The 20985-nt window shown below is 29.8% G+C and overlaps 1 protein-coding gene across 6 annotated transcripts in view; it reads left to right on the top strand.

Moving 5' to 3' along the window:
• The first annotated feature begins 4337 nt into the window (after positions 1 to 4337).
• The window catches only part of LOC142326342 (uncharacterized), a 38901-nt gene continuing 22253 nt past the window's right edge, over positions 4338 to 20985 (top strand). For 3 of the 6 annotated variants that reach the window (XM_075368769.1, XM_075368765.1, XM_075368768.1), the window contains exons 1-2: positions 4338 to 4396; positions 12259 to 12404. In XM_075368769.1, the coding sequence (XP_075224884.1) occupies positions 12306 to 12404 (99 nt within the window). In that variant the 5' untranslated portion in view covers positions 4338 to 4396; positions 12259 to 12305. The other 3 variants (XM_075368767.1, XM_075368766.1, XM_075368770.1) reach the window with 3 other exon arrangements.

Raw genomic sequence — 20985 nt, 5'->3', positions numbered from 1 at the left:
TAATTTCACTTTCATATATTGAAATTACACGCATTTACCTTTATTAATAAGCAAATACTGAAATTTAGCTGAATAATAAGTTCCTTTTTCTTAAATTTGTCATTAATTACAAGGTCATTGTTAAGTTTGCGATAATTGTACTGAAAACATTTTCAGATTACTAATACAGTTGCCTTTATGAGCATTTCTAATGTAAAACCTATGAAAAGGTTTTACATTATTTTACTTTATCATTTTGAGAAAAAATTGGTTGAGTTTTTAAGAAATTTGTTTTAAAAGTACAATAAAACTTTTATATTTTTCTCAGTATTTGTCATATCTAGGATTTCAGTGTATGTAGAAGTAATGTTACAAAAACATTCATTTAGTTCACAGCAACCGTAAACCATTACAATTTCTCTATCTGCTGGGTATATTGATTATTCTACACAATGGTTAAATAATTTTATGGTGATTTTTTATTATACACCTTGCCATGTAACAGACACAGATGATCTCTGCATCTAATAAAGTTCAGCAGTCGTACTAATAAAGGAAGATATTCAAATCTTGTAAAGAATGAGCCACGTTAGTTTTTAGTAAGTGTTCCAGCATAATAAGTTGGCCATTTACCTGACTGATCAATTCTTATGATATTTTGTCATTCTCTTGAAAATTCCATTACAACTTGAAATCACTACCAAAATATATTTTTAAAATATGAAAAGAAAGCGGCAGTAATTCTTGGGTGTCTAGCCGAAAAATTATCAGTAATAAAATAATTTCAGAAGATTACAGTTCATAATTAAAAATATATCTTTTCTGTAAGTACTTTGTTCATGAGCATTTCTTTACCATCAACACCAGTGAGAAGCATTCAGCAGAGATCTGACAGACTGATACTTCTGTATAATTTAGCAAACTTAAAATAATGAATTTAAGTAAAAATACATACCAGTAAAGAGAAATGTAAACACGATTTGATAAGAAATTGAGATGTGAAGTGTTCTGATGGATTATACTCATGCATGGGTGTATTTTTCTACGTTTATAAATACTGAATAGATTTCCCGCCCTGACACATTGTACCATATTTTTTTATTGAAAACAAATGCACAACCAACGGTATCGTTTTGTTTCGATCCATCAGTGTATATAATCGCGTCTGGTTTCATCTTGGAGAGAACACTGAAACATTTGCTGGAAGACAATAGGTAGTGTTGATTGTTTATTGTATGTCGTAAGGTCAAAAGTAAAATTTATAAGGTTTATTCTCCACGGAGGATATGAGCAAGGATACGTAGGAAAGAATGACGGTGTGTCAACATTTATATGCTGCAGCAGACACCGGGTACGGACACTTTTAAATGAAATAAGATTAAATGAAGTGCAGCAAAAAATGTGTATATGTAATTTAATAGGCCTACAAGGAAGTCATGTGGTGGCCACATCATATTTTTAAATTTATTATCACTGCGTATGGATTATTTACTGAAAAAATAATTTTATCCAAATGCTTCCCCTTGTGTATGGGAGCCCCCTAAATGAAAAAAAATGAATTGCATAATTTTATTGGCGTAGCCAGGAAAGTTGCACAATTCATTCCTTTTTTTTTTAATCCAAAATGATTTTGAGATCCAATTAATTTTCAATATTAAAATCATGTTTTTTAAAATTCTTTATGAATTAAATTATATGTGTAAATTAATTACTAATCTATCCTCTCCATTAAAACTTGTATTTATATACTTTTAACTTTTTATTATCTTAATTTACTGATGATTTGTAATCAATTTTCTCAAAATGATGCATTATTGGAGTCAAAGCATTTTCCAAATTTATTCAAGGATTAGGAAGTAATACTACACCTCTAAAAATAGGATTTTGTCATTTTTCTAATTTTTTACTTTTTGGCTCCATAAACTGGAATTTTTTAATTAAGGTATTATTGATGTGAAATCTATCTTTAAGGGGTAGAATATAAATTTAAAAAAATAATTATTTTGTTGGGAGTAGCCCAAAACACTGATTTGAGAAGGTTTTATAAACTAAATTTTATTCTTCCATTTCATAAAGTTGAATTTGTGCTAATTTTTAATATTTTTTACCAGTACATTTATTAGCTCAGAAAAAATTTAACTGACTTCAGTAAAGGAGAAGGTCCTAAATTCAACCTGTTTAAGATTTTTTTTTAAATATGTTCAACCCTTACTTTTTACCAAAGGGGTTTGATGACTCTTTTTGTATTTTTTAGACTATGTTCTACTAATGCTACACTAAATATTTTTAGCAAATATCTTCAAAGGAAGACTTTTTTTTTTACAAAAAAATTGTGTTATATTTACATACAATTTCAGGATACTTTTCTTTGATATCATTATATCTTGAATAGTTATAGTAAAAAATCTTGAATAGTTATAGTGTTGAATTGTTATAGTATAATTATACCTAGCCTAATATGCATAATGTTTTCTGGTAAAAATTCAGAAAAAATTAAAAACTTGAGTAAAAGAAATAATAAACACATAATTCTTTATCAAAAACATGCTCAGTGCAGTTTATTTAGATTGTTTCTCTGCATTCCTTTTATGAATTTTTATCAAAATGTTAGTCCCATATAAAAAACACAAAAAAGTTAGATTTTCCCGTCTAGGTAGTGCTATAGCTCTAGAAGGGAAAGTATTGTAACTGGTCTAATTTGGGCATATGCAGTTTTTTTAAATTAATATTTTTACTGAAAAGTGGCATTCATTGTATGATGAATTTGTATTGATACCACAAAAATAATATATTTAGGTAGGATAGATATCACATGTGAAGGACTTACAACACCCATTCTGTCATAATGTTGGCAAATTATTCACTGTAAACATTTTAATCAGCCCCTCACAGCCTTATGTTGTTATCTTCTTTTTATAACTTAAGTTGCTCTGGTAATCATATCATTTAAGTCAATTTAGAAGTGTACATCATTTACAATCATTCCATTTTCACTCCTGATAGTAAATGGAAATTGACCTCATGAAAAAAACACTTAACCTTTTGTGATAATAAAACTAAATACACTATATTTAAGAAATTAAATGCGTCAACCTCCCACTATTTTGTTGTTTTGCAATTTGCAGACCTCTACTAAAAGATAATCACATCAAGCAAAACCTTCCAGTTTTGCAAAGAACATTTAGGACGATTAAGAAAAGCATGAAAGAGCGAGCAATATTTTCAGGTAAATGTGGTTTAAGGTATTTCCTCAGTATAAAGGCCAGAGATTGCTGAATAAAAACAGAAAAATTTGTACCAGCTTGTCATCCCAGCAGCCCAAAAAGACGTTAATGCATTAATGATCAAGGATTTCATCACATCTGAGGAGCTTGTAAGATACCATTTAGTGACAAATACTGCAAGGAAAGTGTTGTTCCTTCTCCTCAAAGGCTTTTTGAAAAAAGTAACATAGTCTTAATACCTCTTCTGCCACATTACTTAATATGAAGTGCCCAATTAGTTATTTCTTTAAACTTTGACAAGATATGTTATAAGATTGTAACTTTGAAGTATTTATTTACTTACTCTTAAAACAAAAATGTTTAATGAAAGATTGATTTATTTTTGTAGAGAATAAAAATATGAGTAAATACTATTTAATTGTAGAAGCCTTTTTAAATAAAATAAAACATGTTAATATGTTCCTGAAATACTTTGTAGATATTACTATTATTAATAAATAAAAATGTAAATAATAGCAATACTATACAATATTACGCATTGATGGGCATTTCATGTAGAGTACTATTTTGTGAGCTTCTAAACCAACAATGCTTAGGAGTTGGTGAGTGTCATTCTATATGAAGTCATTGAACATTTTTGGTAATATAAAGATTGGAGTGGATAAGTCATACGATTTTTCGTTACTGTAATATAAATTTGCTTTTATCATTGCTACATCATCAGGTACTTATTTCTTTCACGATATTCCCAACATTAATTTCTTTCGCAGTTCGTTCTGCAGCCGAAAGCGTGAAAAGAGATTAAAATAAAAGTACGCAGTTTGTCCATAACAAAACATCATATTTCTCAATATTATTTTAAAGACGATTTCTGTTAATGTCCAGAATTTACCTCTTAGTCTTTTTTTGTGATTACAATTTCCGTTTGCCATAAATAATTAACGTGAACGATTCAAATCAATACGACAATAAATTTGTTTCGTTTAAAACATTAACTTTAATGTAAAACGTTTTCATTAAATAATTTAATATTTTAATATAATGAATTTTTTTAAGATGGACTAACTGTAATTATAACATATTAAGACTTATTTTATCCTATTTAGTGTAACAAAATTTAATTCAGTAAGCGGTGGTCACTGTGTATAACTCGAACTATTGTCTGCTCTGCTTACATTGACTCAAAATTTTTGGTATGTTATATTTTTTATACAAATTTTTTTTTCAATATTTGCTTATTTAAAAACATTCTGATATGCGATAAACTGTTGTGGTATTTGGTTTTTGTATTTTAGGTCGTTATTCTTGTTATGAAACGGAAATATATTAATCGTACCGGACTCCATATTTGTGGCTTGACTTGTTGTAATGTTGCTTCTGTAAAAGCCGCGAAGTGTTGGGTTTATTATGTTATTTTTTTGTATTATTGTGACTTTAACCAGAGAATTTTTATTTAGAACTTTAATACTATATGATGTCAGATTTAAGTAACGTTATTCTGCGCATATACATTAATTGTAATATATGATAAGCATTCATTTCCCCTTGCTGTATATTTCTTCCAAGGTGGTCATTCATTTTCAAATTTGGTTATCTTTTCAGTTTGTTGTTTGTGATAAGGTGTGTTGTAATAAAAATATTTTAAAGTATGTTTTTGAGTGTAAATGAAAAATGACGTAGAAGTATTAAAGTTTTCTTCTAAAGTTTAATGTCGGCATTAGTCGAATTTTTGACAGCGATTCGTTTATAGTTATAGTTGTGCGTAAGTGTATGGTATTTAGAGATCAAATGTTACGTTGACAATTGAACTTACTTTCTTGTATGATTTGTGTCTATTGATAGTGGTAAATCGCTATCACTGTATTGTGAAGTATCTGTTTATTATAAATGCAGCTTAGTTCTGAAATTATATCAAATATTCCTGTCCGATTATTGCTGAAAATTAATAGTTAGCATTTGTAGATGCTAGAAAATAAATGAATTCATTTACTTTATTTTGCTATGTAATCAATTTTTTTTCAATTTTGTCAGGGTATCTTGCTATTTAAATGTTTGACCTCCAAGATTTCAAGATATTACAAAACAGTAAACCATTGTATTGGTTGTAATAATGTGAAATTTGAGTATTATATGCAAATTTTTATAAGGTTAAAAGTTGCTTTGTTGATTGGATTATTGTAGCGATGATTGTAATATATGTAAATTAACAGCGGCTTTTTAATTTTACAACAAACTAACACATTCTTAACATACAGCTTTAACTGAATATTGTTTCCAAGACAGTTTTAAATTAAGAAATTTGTATTAAATCTGTTTGGCTTTCTTTATCAAAGTTGAAATGCACTCCAAACAGATTACCTAAAAGCAATTTTGAGGTTATGAAGTATGTTATCAAAATCTTTGTACACTCTAAATTCAGAAATGAGTTTGTTAGTGTTTCTGTTTATGATATGACAGCTTTGGAATGTAAACCTCTGGAGTAATGTTGAAATAAGCATAATCATTGGGTTTTTTCTGTTCTATTGGAGTACATTCGTGGTTCAATATAAGGATGGTATGATAAGTCAGTGACTTTAGAATAAAAAAACATTTTCTTTTTACAAAAATTTAATCTATTTTTCAACATAATCTCCTTTTTGTATGATACATTTATTGCAGCGATTTTCTAACTTTTTTATGCCTTCCATAAAGTATGATTTTTCAAACTTTTCAAAGTACTCTTTCGTTTCAGCAATACCTTGTTCATTCGATGAGAATTTCTTACCACCAAGCCACTTCATTAGGTTTGGAAAAAAAGAAGTCGGAAGGGGCCAAATCTGGAGAATAGAGTGAATAAGGGAAGCAATTCATAGTATAATTTAGCCAATGTAGCAAATAAAATTGCAGATGAGTTAGCTGGTGCATTGTTGTGGCGAAAGAGCACTTTTTTCTTGCTAATTGAGGCCGCCTTTTCTTCAAAAATGATCTTGTGATCATTTTTCCCTTCTTAAACCATGTTTGTTCCAGAAAATCATGATCATGACCTTTCCAGCTGATGGAACCGTGTTTGTCTTTTTCAAAGTGAGTGTGTTTTGCCCATTTTACAATTGTGATTGCTATTTTGTTTCTGGCATATAATAATGAATCTATGTTTCATCAACTGTAACATAAGGTTGCAAAAGCTGTTTTGGATTGCGCTGATAAATGGTCAAGCATGTAATCATCATGTGGCACAACTTTTGATCAGTTTCACAGAGTCCATCTTGCTGGTAGCTTCTGCATATTCAACCACTCATGTAAAATTCATTATACAGGTTCAGTTGAAATACTTATGATCTTTGTTTGGCAATCTTCCAGTACAAATCATGGATTTTATCTATCATTTCTTAAGTATTTGCTTCTTTTGGACATCTGGGATGTTCACCATCACTTGTACTTGTATGACCACAGCAGAATTCAGTTAACCGCTTTTGAACCATTCCTTGTGGAGGTCCAGACTCCATAATACTTTTGAAAAAATAAATTTAATTTATTTTTTCCTCACAACTAGTAGTGTTTTCTGAGTACACAGAATTGGTGTTTTTCCATGTTTTCTTGACACATCAATTTCAAGATCTGTTAAATATGTACTAATTATCAGAATGACTAAACTTTATATGCAAGCCCAGATAAGATAACACTTATAAACAATTGAGAGAAAGTAGAGATTGGAGTGCCATATTCTGATAAGTCACTGACTTATCAAACCACACCCTTGTATTCCAGATTTTAACCAGGATTAAAACTTTAAAAAATGGATTACAGTGATTAATTAGTTATTTACCGTAAGCTATTTATTTGTTATACATATGTATGACAAATTTTTTAGAGTTCTCAATATTAAAAACTTAATAGGAGTTAAGGCTAAAGATAGGTTTCAACAATTTTTTTAATAACATTAATTTAAGATGATAAGTATTGCAGTCTTTTTTCATTGTATTCATTCAGAAATTTTGGGGTGTGACAATTTACTTTTAATAATTCTAAAATTAAAGAAAAATTTAGAATATTAATTACAATCCTTCATGTAATGCTGGCCTCTGTGTCATGATTGGTAGCGTCTTGAGCTTTCATCTGTAGGTCCTGGGTTCAAATCTCGGTCAGATGGCATTTTCATACACTACAAAAATTGTCATCATTTCATCCTCCGAAGCATTACCTAACGATGGTCTCAGAGGTAAAAAAAAAGAAGCCTTTGTTAATGAAACTGCTTAATTGAATCAGCTTACAGTAAGCTGTTCAGCTGATTAAATTTAATCAGTTATTTTGATCAATCCATTTGAAGTGTCCTAAAAAACATAGCTGGTTGCTAGACCAGTTTAAAAAAATTAAAACTTACCCACTTGTTTCCTACATATTTCAGGACCTTAAAACTTTTTTTTATTAATATTTTTATTTAAGCAGTTTTACCTGTGGTGGCCATTTCTGTTACGGTGCACACACCTATTTTTGTGATTGTAAGGGTTTATGGAAAAAATCATAACTAGAAAACTTTGGTTCTGGATGGATGAAACAAAAAGCAATTTAATCATATTTTCTCAAGGCAAAAGATTGGTCCAGTGGTGTATTTACCTATTTCTCTTCTTTCTATGAGAAAATTGCCAATGAAGTTGAACATGAAAAACTGTGAAATTTCACTTTTGGTAATTTTCTTTCTTTTGGGATGGCATACACAGTTTAAATTATTATGAAAATCTCAAATCTGCACAACTTTCAGTGTTTTTATAGATGTTTATGGCAAATAAAAAAGTTTCTTGTGTATTGTATTAATAAAAAAGTTATAACCTCTCAAAAATCATGAAAAAACTGTTAAAAGCGATACCATTTTGATTCAGTAAATAAGTGCTCCAAGGGTGTTTCTTGACTTCTTTGTACTTTATATTTTTTACGTTTAGCCCCTAAGTTGTTGAAGTTTACGTTTTCAATTTTTTTAAATAGTCTTTTTAAATTATTAATGATAGATTTTAATTTAATGAGAACTTAACCAATACCAGTAACCTAATACAATTTTGATTCAAAAATGCTTGTAAAACTTACCCAAACTGAGATTTCAATGAGTAGCCTACATCTTTTTTTCAAGAATTCATTTTTATTTCTGTATTGGTTTATTTTTGTAAACACTATCAAAGAAAAAATAAATTGTAGCAAAATTTTAATTATTCTTCAGTGAAATTTTGCCAGTTTTTGTAGCAATGAAAGTTTATTATTTAGTGTGGTTAAACAACAGCAGTGATATCTCTTCTGATAATTCTCTTGAAATTGTGCGAGAATAACCTGTTACTGTAGCTAGTTCAAGTGATATCAACTTTCTCAGGACTTTGCAAATTGATACCGACACTTTGTCTTGTTGAGACTTTTGATGAAATGATGTACATGGTACAGCTGGGTGGAAAAAATGAACCGCACATCGTCATTTTTTGAGGCTAATATCTACCACTTCCCTTATCCATCACTGATCATCAATACACAAGCAATAGAGTCTTTTTCCTTAAGTGAACATTGTATAATACTTGACACAAGATGGTCCTTATATTCCTTGGAGTCTGAAGTAAAGTAACATCTTGCAATGCCTTCTGACAAGGAACATATTTGTGGTAGCTTCTAGTACCAACGGCTCTTTCACAGCAGTCAAAACTGCTTTTTTGAATTTCTGAAATCTTAGCTGTCTCATCTGTTTTAATCAAAAAACATTTGATGTTTTTCAGCTTGTGATTACAAAATAAACACACTTCATCAGCGTTTAGTATCTGACTGTTTAATGGCCTTTGCAAGCCTGCCTTTGCTACGTCTTGTTTTGTTGTTTCTCCCACACCATCTCAGGTGTTTTTCCCATGGGATGTTCAAAGAAGTGCCATTCGGCTTCAAGGTAGCTGGAAGTTTTTTTTGTGACTGAACAATTTAGCAAAATTCTTTTTTATTTTTTGCTGGCTTGAAGCACAATCGGTAAAATAGATGAGTTTTTTAATGTTCTGATATACTTCCTTGATAATATTGCCTATTAAAAGTTTCTGAAAGCAATAAAATGTTGCTTTATCGTGCTTCAAGTGACTATTTAAAATACAGACAATTTATGTTGTAATACTTCATTTTCCTTAAAATAGAACACAAAAGGGTGAACTGTGGCTTTGCTGTTGACCCAATGGAAGCGTATTATCTCACCTTGAACAAGAAAAAAAAGTTTACTGCAAAGTCTGCCAACACCAAACATTTTTCTTCTTGAAAAATTGAGCTTGAGATTTTGACACTGAATGGTGAGTTTACAGCTTTTCCACTGATTCGAAAAACTCATCTTTGGTCTGAAGAACAGTAATCTCTGCTCAACCAGCTGTTACCCTCTGTTTGTACATTATTGTATCTGCCAACACATCATACTCTTTGGAAAAGTTGAGCACGTCAAACACTGCCTGCTTACTTGGATATTTGGTGCACACATTCATCATACAGCTGTAGTTATCCCTGTCATAAACAAAGATGTCTACTAAGTCCTTATAATTAACATTAAGTTTGGGACTATTAATCATGAGTTTGATGTTCTGATGGTGGGAGCAGACAACTATATGAGTCCCAGATGCACCAGCTAAAATACACCATTTTGGACAGAGTTTGCAGAACTTTGACTTCCAATTTTTTCTTCAGGGTTTTCACTTTTAAAGGAGACATACAATTCATTTAAGTTTATCAGAACAAGGCGCCTTCTTATGTTCTTTGACACCAACACGCATGCTAACACAATCCTTTTTACCAGGACATAGCCTGCTATTAATATCTTCATAAAATAACACAACTTTTTTAATTGTGTTGTTATTAATTCCTGTTTTATGTAACTCCGGTAGAATGCCTTGCTCATTAACTAATTCTCTTAACAAGTCTAACCAAACGCTCAGATACATTGAACACTGATATTATTTTAGATCTGGTCCAAGATTTGGGAAGTAAACCGATAATTTTAACCTTATCTTCATTAGAAGCAAGAACACAATTTTCTTTCAGTTTTAAAATAAGATCATCATATTCATGTGAAAAAGATTGAGCTGGATTTTCATTTTCAGAAACTTTTGACTCAAAACACAATTCAAGATTTCTTTTTTAATTTTTCAGATATCTTATTTATTTTAAATTTTAATGCTGATGGCCTTTGATTCGTGCTTAATTTTTTCAATTTTGATGGAGGTATACGCCCAAAATGTTGAAAGCAGCATCCAATTGTTCAATATTGTGATGTGGGGTAATGTATTGCTTTCGTCTTTGCATTCATATAGTTCTTAGTTCTGCTAAGAAAAATTACTTTTGAAACAGTTAACATAAAGAGACTTTCAGGAACTAAATTTGAATTTGGAAAAATGTGTTGTAAGAGCTTGCTCTAATGTTATTTGCCTTAAGTTTTTCTTAATTGTTTTTTTTTTATGAGTTCTCAAAGAGTCACAACAGAACTGTCCATACAGGTGACTGAATTTTGACAAAAACCTTTTTCATGATATTTACAAACACTAGTGACATCTGAATTAACATGTAAAAACAAAAAATGTTCTTGGTTTTCATCACTAAATTCACAAATTTTAATGAGTTCTTTTGGCACTGTACCATACACTTTTATGACGCTCTTCATTCACATAAATTAGTATGGCACATTGTTCTTCCATTGCTTTATGTGAAATTACTTTTTAAAAAAATGTAAAAATTTAACTGATTTAAAAATTAGCAAATATAATATTAAGTAAAACTTATTTATTTATATTTAATAAACACTTCCAAACACACGATGAAATTTGAGATACTCATAAAGATGTGATCAGGTCACTGACCAGTTTGTAACTGCAAAGCTAAATGATGCAATAAGCATAAATGAGCATGTTGCAACGTGAATTTTCCTGATGACTGGAAATAATTTCAAGCGCCTGTTATATAACATGACCGCTGTAGTTGAACCGTTCAAACAAGTCATTTCAACTGTAGTAATAAGTATAAAAATATTAAAGTGCCAAGAAGACAAGAACATTAGAGAACTTATCTAGTGAATCAAAATGGTATCGGGTTTTTCATGATTTTTGAGAGGTTATAAATTTTTTATTAGTACAATAAACAAGAAATTTTTTTATTTGCCGTAAACATCCATAAAAACACTGCAATTTGTGCAAATTTGAGATTTTTATCACCAGCCCCATGAGTTATTGGAAGCCAAAATTTGAATTATTAAAAAAATTAGTTTTCAAAAATTTATAAAAATTTAGGGGTAAGTATATTACCATTAATATTATTTATAGTAAAACTACTAGCATAAACCTACATATAAAAAATAATTAAAACTGTGTATACCGTCCCTACTTCTTGATAAAATTACCAAAAGTGAAATTTCACAGTTTTTCATGTTTATTGGTAATTCTCTCATAGAAAGAATAGAGATATGTAAATAAATCATTGGACCAGTTGTTTACCTTGACAAAATATGAATAAATTGCTTTTTGTTTCATCCTTCCAGGACCAATCGTTTTTTAGTTATGATTTTTTCAGTAAACCCTTACAATCACAAAAATAGGTGTGTGCACCATAGCAAAAATGGCCACCACAGGTAAACTGCGTAAAAAAAAAAAAAAAAAATAAAAAATAAGGTCCTGAGACATGTTTGAAACAAGTGGGTAAGTTTCAATTTTTTTTGAATTTGTCAAGCAACCACCATTGGGGTCACTTCAAATGGATTGACCTATTTACCAAGTTTAGTACTAAGCACATAAACTACATTTTGTTATTCTACTATAGATAAATTATTTATTACAATTTATTTTATGAATTATGCTTTACATTGTAATTTATAATTACAGTTTTCAGTCTGGTCCCATGGTAATTATAATTCAGCATTGCAAATTTTTGTAACAAAATATTTTATTATATTTTGTGTTTGAGTATATTTCACGTATAGTTTTTGGTCTGGAGATAAAATAACATTTTATTGGGATTAGACATGTAACTTTTTTTTTTTATATTTGAGTGGTAAAATAGGTTTAGGTAGTTTATTCATTAAAATTAATGTATTATCTTTCAGAGGAGATTGCTTTCGTGTTTGTGTAAAATCATTATAATTTCATCGTTATGAGAAACACAAATGTGGATGACTCTGAAAATGAATTTGATGTGGATGAACCAGATGAAATCCAGAATAATCACACTGATGATGAATGGACACCAGAGGTATTTTTATATAGCTCTTTTTTGATATTTTAGATATTTTTTGGTGTTTTACTTTTTTTTCACCAAATGTCATTATGTTAGATATAATTCTCTTAATCATATATACAGTATATTGTTATGAGCTCTTTAAAAAGTTACAATATTTGAAATAGTCCTGAAAGTTAATTAAAACTTCTTCTTTTTTTTTTAAATTGAACAGACGTCAAAAAATAAAATATATATTTTTTTTTAAATTTCACAGAAAAGAAAAAAAAAAATTTTTCCACATGCCCTTAATACAGTCTATGTAATTTAAAGTTGTCGCTAAATTAAAAAAAAAAAAAATGATAATCTGTATCTCATCTACTCGTAATTCATTTAAATTTTATTGCTAACTTAAAAAAATAGGTTTCATAAATTGTATTGAGGAGTAATGGAATAATTCATTTTCATTTTTAGTGAAGTTTTTAAAAAATTATTTAATTTTTTTGAATCAGTTCAATTTTTGAAAAAGGTTTTTATTTTACTCTTTTTAGTTTTGTAACTTTGTTGAAATTAAATTATGGCAGGCCTATAAAACAGACTGTTCGTAAAAGAAAAGAAAAGAAAGAAAATGTGATAATTTTTTGCCCATTATTTTTTTTGATTGTCTAAGCAACGGAATGGGATCACCACCTAGCAAGACATATGTCATTTAAGAAAAAAAATCATCAGATTGAAAGCTTCTGATCAAAAATTATACATGGGCAATAAAGTTTATTTATATATATATATATATATATATATATATATATATATATATATATATTATAGAGTGGAAGGTATTTTACTATTAATTGGAGAATAATTTGTTATAAATTACAGAAAGCTTAGCGCTTATAATCAGATGCTATAGAAAATTATTTTAGCAGTACCTTATCTGTTTACATTACAAAATTGAACATTTTTCAACTTTTTTCTAACTGATGTCTTAAATTTGCTGTTTACCGAGTGTGAAGTCTGCAGCAAGTAATACTGACATAACATTTTCATTGGAATGATTGTAGTCATTTAAAAATCTTTGGCAAAGTGAAAGAAAGCCAAAAAGAAAAATAAATCTGAATATGAAAAGGAATGGAGATTTTGTGAATGAAAAAATAATGTTCAGAATGAGCTTTTCCAAGTGGCGTTTCAACCATATCAATTGCCGTTTATTTCTTTTAGAAGTACAAAATAAATTTGACTATTCTATTTTTAATCCAGAAGTCCTTTATCAGCCTACTAGGTGGAATCTGTAGTAGATATTTATTATAAGTTTTATTCATGTTAATTTTGGATCTGTTGTGTTTGATTTGTTGAAAGATTTTCTGCTTGAGATATTTTACTTTTTTTTTATTACCAAATTATTTTAAATTCAAACATACAGTTTATTTATTGTCAATAGTATGTCGTTTAAAGCTGTCAGAAAATGAATAATATTTTTTTACTTCTTGTTTATTCAGGTATTGTAGTAGGTGTGTAATGATGATGACTGGAAACAAAAATCAATATACAGTTAAAAATTCAAAGCTTATGGAGTTCCTGTAGAATTTTTTTGATGTTGATCGATTATATCTGAAGTGGTTAGAGCACAGACAAAAACTTAAGAATTTGCTTCATAGTTAGAGTTGTTACAAACAATATGACAATATTATAAATAAATGTTTTATTCAGATTGGTACATGATACACAACATGCCATTATAAGATTAATCATTAATATAAAAACATTAATTATAAGACAAGAAATAGATACCTTAAGTTCATATTAATTATTTATATACACACATAATGTTAAGGTAAATATATTAAATGTAAAATATTATTACAAAATTATTCACAATTTAGAAGGTGGTATTGAAAAACATTTTGACCACATATGTACACGTTGAATAGGATGCAGATAATTTTTTTTTTTTATGTATTACAGAGAAATATTGTTTTTAAATAAAATGGTAGGAAAATATTTCAAATAGTTCAGCAATTTATTAAATTGGCAGCCACAGCATAAAAATGCCCTTTTACTAAGACAAAAAATTATATTGAGATTATACAAAACCAGCTTCATAGTCTGGTCTGGTAGGGGTGGGTGTGATCTTTTTAAATACAATTAATTATTCGTTTAGCAAAAATTTTACATAAACATAAACAAAGGATAAGTTAATTGTTTAAATATAGGTCTACCCAATTCATACTTTTGGATGTCAGATAATCTCATAGCCATTCTTGTATTTTAAGAACTTGTAACTTTTTTTAGGGAAGCCCCAAGAGATGACATTAAACTTTACGTAGGATTATATGTAAGCATAGTAAATATTTAATCGGTACAATTTGATTTTGTTACAAATGAAATCAATTTGATCATTCCATAAGAATTTGTCATCTTATAAAATTGTGCTTTATGAGCATTATTTGTTACGTGCTATGAGCGAATACTATTGTTGTGATTGTAGTGGGAATTCTTTTTCTGATAAACATAACATTGGTCGATTACCAATGTTATGTTTATCAGAGAAGCACAATTTAATAGTTTATAAAAAATCCGTTGGATGATTTTTTGTACTGCTGTTGCAGAATTTTTAATTTTTAAAAAATTAATTAGATCTTATGATGAATAGAAGAAGTCTGTCTTTACCTTGTAGACATTTGGCTGCTACTTTGAACTGTTTATACAGGCAAAAAAAAAATGGAGTGAAGTTCCACTCGCTTATGAATCCCGGTAAAGAAGTGATTATCTTGGTGGCCGTTTGAAGCAATTACTTTGTTATAATTATTTTAATCTGATGTTTTATGAAAACAAATAATGCTTCATTTCTATCCATGGAGTAGCATATCTACCCAGTCCTAACATGATTTGTATACAGAGGGGTCCAAAAAATGTGCTCACTGTCTGTAATTAAATAATATCTAAACAAAAAGACTTACTCTCACAAATCTAATGTGTAGTGTAGTGTAAGGTATTAAATTTGTCATGGTAGTTGGAGCTGGCCATTTATGCTGTGCTGTGGTTGGTCATGGAACAAGCCAGTCATATTAGCCATTGCACCAGAAGACAGTCAAGTAGCAACAATGACTGAGGTTCGCTTATCGTTTGTTGGACGTAAGGCTGTACTGAAGTGGTACTGGAAGTACGAGAACATTCACAAGGTACAACAGCAGTGGCAGAGAGTACTTAAAGTTTTGCATAATGAAAGATCCGGCCGACCATGAACACCTACAAGCCTGGTGTCAGTGCTGCGATGTTGCAAAATTTCACCCCATCACTGCAAAAATCAGTGAACCAGGGAGCTTGTGAAAGTGGAGTGAACCAGTAAAGTGTAAGACACATTCTGAAGAGTGCTGAGTGAAAAGTGTGCATTCCAAGACTGCTATATGCGATGAATGAGGACGACTCAGACCTAAGGCTGGAGTACTGTAAATGGTTTCAGCACATGATAGGCAAGGATGAGGAATTTGCAGGGAAGTTTGTGTGGACTGATGAGGCACAATTCAAACTTAACGGTACTGTGTGAACCGCCACAATTGTGTTTACTGGGCTCCTGAAAATCTTGTGAATCTATAGGGGGTTGTGTGGTTGGTTTGATTGGTCCCTTCTTCTTCAAGGGTATTGTAACTGGTGAAGCGTATTGTGATATTCTTCAGACAAGGATTTTGCCTGCCATCCAAAACCTGTATGGTGATGAACTTTTTTATGTGCAGCAAGTTGGAGCCCTGCCTCACTACCGTCGAGATGTTAGGTTGTATCTCGATAATACACTACCCAGACGGTGGGTGAGTCAGGGTCAAAGAGGTGCTGTTGAGTACCCACCTCGTTCTCCTAATTTGACACCTCTGGACTTTTATCTCTGGGGGACCATCAAGAATAACATGTATCGACAAAAACCAGCAACGAGCTACGTGAAAAGTCATAGTCATGTATTGCCATTATGCCAGCCACACAGTGGCTGGCATAATGGCAACAGCTGTAGTTCAGTGTGCAGTTTGGCACCGTGAGTGTTATGTAGAAGCTGCTGATGGTCATTTCGAACACGCCATAACCCTCTCTCAGATCCAAAAATTGTCACATCAAGTCAAATTTGTCACAAAATAGCAAACAATAGTACATTTTTTTTAACCCCTCTGTATAATGTATCATTGTTTATTTACTGATGAAAATAAAATAATTAGTTATTTATTTTTTAAGTAATAAATTTCTAACAAGTAATTTTGTAGTAGATATAAAATATCTAAATATCGTAAAAAATATTTAAATATCCTTTATGCTGCAGTTAAACTAATTTGTTTTATTAAACAATGCAATCCTTTACTAATTTGTTACAAAAGTGGAAACTTATTAAAATTTCAATAGGTAGATAAAATTGTGTAGGTTAACATAAAAGTAACTGAAAAAAAAAAATTAAATTAAAATAAAAACAATCAAAATTAATAAGTGTTACTAGTAGATATAATACTACTAATCATATCAACTATGTTTTTGATTTATATTATGCTCTGATAATGTGAATAATCATCACTTTTTGAAGATGCAGCTGTTAAAGTGTGATTGAATACTTCTGTTTAGATTAAATTGATTTTACATAATGTAAATTAGTTTTTTAAACACCATTAATGTTTAAATAATAACATACAGTTAATCATTATAATAGCATCCATCCAGTTGGAAATTATGTAGTCTTGTATTATGTAGTTTATCTTTATTTCATAACCTTTATTTTTAAGATGCATCTTACCATCGGATTTCATCCCAGCAACCGTCAGGTTTTAAGGAACACATTGTCCCTTTCCATTTATTGTAAGACATATTCCCAGACAGCAGTTTGATTTTAAAGAACACTGTAACAGAATTTATAATTATAACATTTTAATGTAACACTTATGCCTAAACCATCACTTTCAATTAATCATCCTTAACTTGAACAGCATGTATCACATTGCGTGAGATTAGGTTACTAATCCCTTAGTAACAGCACTTTTTAAAAGGTACAAAAATTTTTTTTAGCAGGACAGGTTTTGTGGAACTATTTTTATCTGATTTTTTTATGAAATACAAATAGTGTTTTATTTCTCAATATTTTTTCCAATAATTTATTACATCGGTGTATAAAAATAATAAACAAGTATTATTGTATAAATCCAAATTAATTAAATAAATAATATATATATTTAATATGTTCATATTTATATTTAGTTCATAAATTAAGTAATAAATATAAATAATGTATATGTATAAAATAAGCTAATAAATATAAATAAAATACACATGTTCTCACCAGGTCTCTGAAAAAGAACTCCGCAGTTTAAATTAAATTTACTTGACAAATGTTTGTGTTTTATTACATGAAGTCTGAAGTTTAAATTTCTTTTTTAATGTAACTCAATATGAGCACTTTATAGCCCTGCAGATGTAAAACCAATAATTCACCTACTTCCACACTCTGGAAAGCATGGCTGCAGGAATCACTTCCACGATTCTTACTGCTATAATAACAGCTATAGTTAATCTTTTGCACAGGTGATAGAGTGAGTTTGTTTTTTTGTATGTAATGTTTTTTTGTAGCTCCAAAAGAAGAAATCCATTGACATTAAATTGGGACTTCATGTTGGCCAAGTGGTGAGAGCTTCTCTGCCTATCGGTGTTCTGGAAACCTGTCACTGAGCGCAGGCCATACAATTTCAGGATGGTGAGGAAAAGCTCCATTCTGTTGGAAAATTAGGCCTTAATGTATTTCTAATCTATGGAAAAAAGTTCTCTAACTTGACCAAGTACACTATGCCTATATTGTGTCTGCTTGTGGGGGAAAAAAGACCCAAAGATTTGGGGTATGATACCACACCAGACATTTATTTTCAGATAGTTATGGATAAATTCCACCAATTTGGATTTTCAGAGCTCAATAAATAATGGTGATTTACGACTCCGTGAACATGAAATGTTGCTTCATCTGAAAATAAAATCTACTGCAGGTAGTTTTTATCAGCAGAAATGAAGTCTAACATGCTGGTTGCAAATTGAACTCTTTGTGGCTTATTGTTAGGTTTAATTTTATGGATTAGCTGCAGTTAAGTATGAAGTTTCAATTGCCTGTCAACAACAACACGGATGGGATGTTTTTAGGAATGTTTAGTTGAAGATTAACGCTACAAACTGAATGTTGTGGACTTCGTCAGGACATCTTTCTATGTTTTAGGTCTACCTGGTGAGTGTCCCTTCAAAACACTTCCAGTTTCCAAAAAGTGTTCACACCACTTTCAATTTTGTTATGCTTTTGTCACTCAGAGAATTTCTAGAATATTTCACATAATTTCTTTATAGATATTTTTGCAATATTTAATTTTGTTTCTGTGAGCCATACATGCCCTGTGTTTTCTCTTGTGGTGATGCCATGGTGCTGAAGTCTGGGCTCATAACAGTTTGGCCTGTGCAACAGTCACAACTGCTATCTGACAAAGAATGTATTAACCTTTTCCCATCCCAATGATCCGCGGTTGATTAGCGCTCTGCGAAAATATATTGGTATCTGATTGCCTCCCTTCATAGTCTTATGCTACCCTCTTGTGAAAAAAATTTCAAAACATTACAGTATATTAAAGAGATTTAACAGATTCTGACAAAAAAAAACATTACGATTGGATATTTTTTATACTTGTAACAACAAAAAAATTGAAACCGTACAAAAATTACGATAATTTAATTGCAGAATTTTTTTGCGCCTTTTTACTGCATTTTTTATTAGCGAAATATTTTTTTTTTGCTTTGTGTTTATGAAACATAGTTTGCTGATTTTAAAAATAATACTTTCAAGCAAATCGGTTGAAAATTGGGCAAAATGTGATGAAAAACCTGTGTCATAAATCACAGATTAGTAACGTATGTTAGTATAAGTGAAAGTAGATTCAGAAAACTACGTTTTATAAAAATCCCCACCTCTCAAAAAGCTATTCAGATTGACAAAAAACCATTTTTACTGTATACTGTTATTCATTACGAATCGATGTGTGTTACATGTTTACCGATATCATTTGTCAGAAGAGATATTTATAGACCTCAAGTAAAAGTGACGTATTTATGATCACAAATTCCTTGTTTTTTTTTTTTGTGTGCCGTATATCATAATTTATTATGTGTTTCAATACATCGATATGTTGCTAGTAAGATAAGCTATGTTTGTAAATAATAAATAAATCCGTAATCCTCATAGCAATTATAATACAAAAGTCACACACACACACACACACACAAGCACATTTCTGAGAAAAAATGGTCATATTCTTTCTAGTCTAAATAAAACATTTTACATCATATAAACGTCGTTCAAATTGTGTAATAAAACTGATTCCTTTGTGAATATAAAAAAAAAATAACTGACTTAGGTCTCATATAAAATGATTTTGTAACAGCGTTTTAAAACTGACACCGCCCATAACCAGTTCCAAGGATACATGATCTGAAAAGGTTAACTAAAAACTTAATGGTTGCCATTTCAAGATTATGCATAAACCACTGTTGAGTGCTGTAAAATAAAACTATATTCATTCTTGAAACCCAAGAGTACTTTTTTTGGACATCTGGTACATAATCTAGTAAGATTTTATAAAATATAAAATCTTTTGAAAAGCTAATTATTTAATGTAAAAAGCAATCTTTTATTTCGCTTTTTGGCCTTGATCTTAATCAAATCCTTATAAATAATAGTGTATATTTTATAATTTCTTGCATGAGGTTGGTTGAGAGTGAAATTACTTAATATCATTGGATTCTTGTTAGTTTATTCTTCTGTAGGATAGTACTATTAAACTGTTAATAGTTTTAGAACTCTAAAACTATTAACAGTTCATAAAATCATCACCATTATTATTATGTGTACCTTGCTAAAGGAATATCCCTTCAGTGAATTCCTGCTATCTTGTTTTTTAAAGTTAAGAGTAACATGTATGACAGTAACATAAAAATCATCTCTTAATACATTTCATCAAAGTACAGCTATGTTTTTTGTAAGTTAATATTTCTATTTTATTTTTTACTGCTACCTGAATTTTATAAAATTACTCCGATTATCAAATGAATTTTATTCCGCTTAGAATACAAATTTTCTTTTTTTTAAATGTCCCCCTTCTGGGATTGGGGAATATTTCCTGAATAGGAAATATCCTTATCAATTATTGTTCACTTCTTTTAGAAATATTCATTTTAAAAGTTCCAAAGATTAGTTTTTCCTCCCTTATAACATATTCATGGCAAAGTTACATCAAATAAAATTTTGTTCAGGCTATAAAACTACAAAATATATGTTTTAAAAAATTACAAAAAAAATCATTATAATGTGTGAGGTTTGAAAAAAAAATATGAAGGCAATTGTCAAGTTTCAAGATTTGTATTAGATTTATTCACAAAAGAGATTTCAAAAAGCTAGCTGTCCTGCAAAAGTTAATAATTTTATAAATGTTGCTACTAATAAAAGTATTGTTAATTGTATTAGCATCTTAAATCAGGGACCAACCTTACCCATTAGAGGGAGAAAAGTCTCCCTATAAATAAATAAGTAACAAAAGTAGTTTCACAGAGAGTTTCAAGTTAGGTCAGAAAA

Source organism: Lycorma delicatula, chromosome 6 (assembly GCF_047948215.1).
Source record: "Lycorma delicatula isolate Av1 chromosome 6, ASM4794821v1, whole genome shotgun sequence".
Lineage (NCBI taxonomy): Eukaryota > Metazoa > Arthropoda > Insecta > Hemiptera > Fulgoridae > Lycorma > Lycorma delicatula.
Note: the sequence above shows the minus strand (reverse complement) of the source record. Positions and strands in the feature narration are given on the sequence as shown.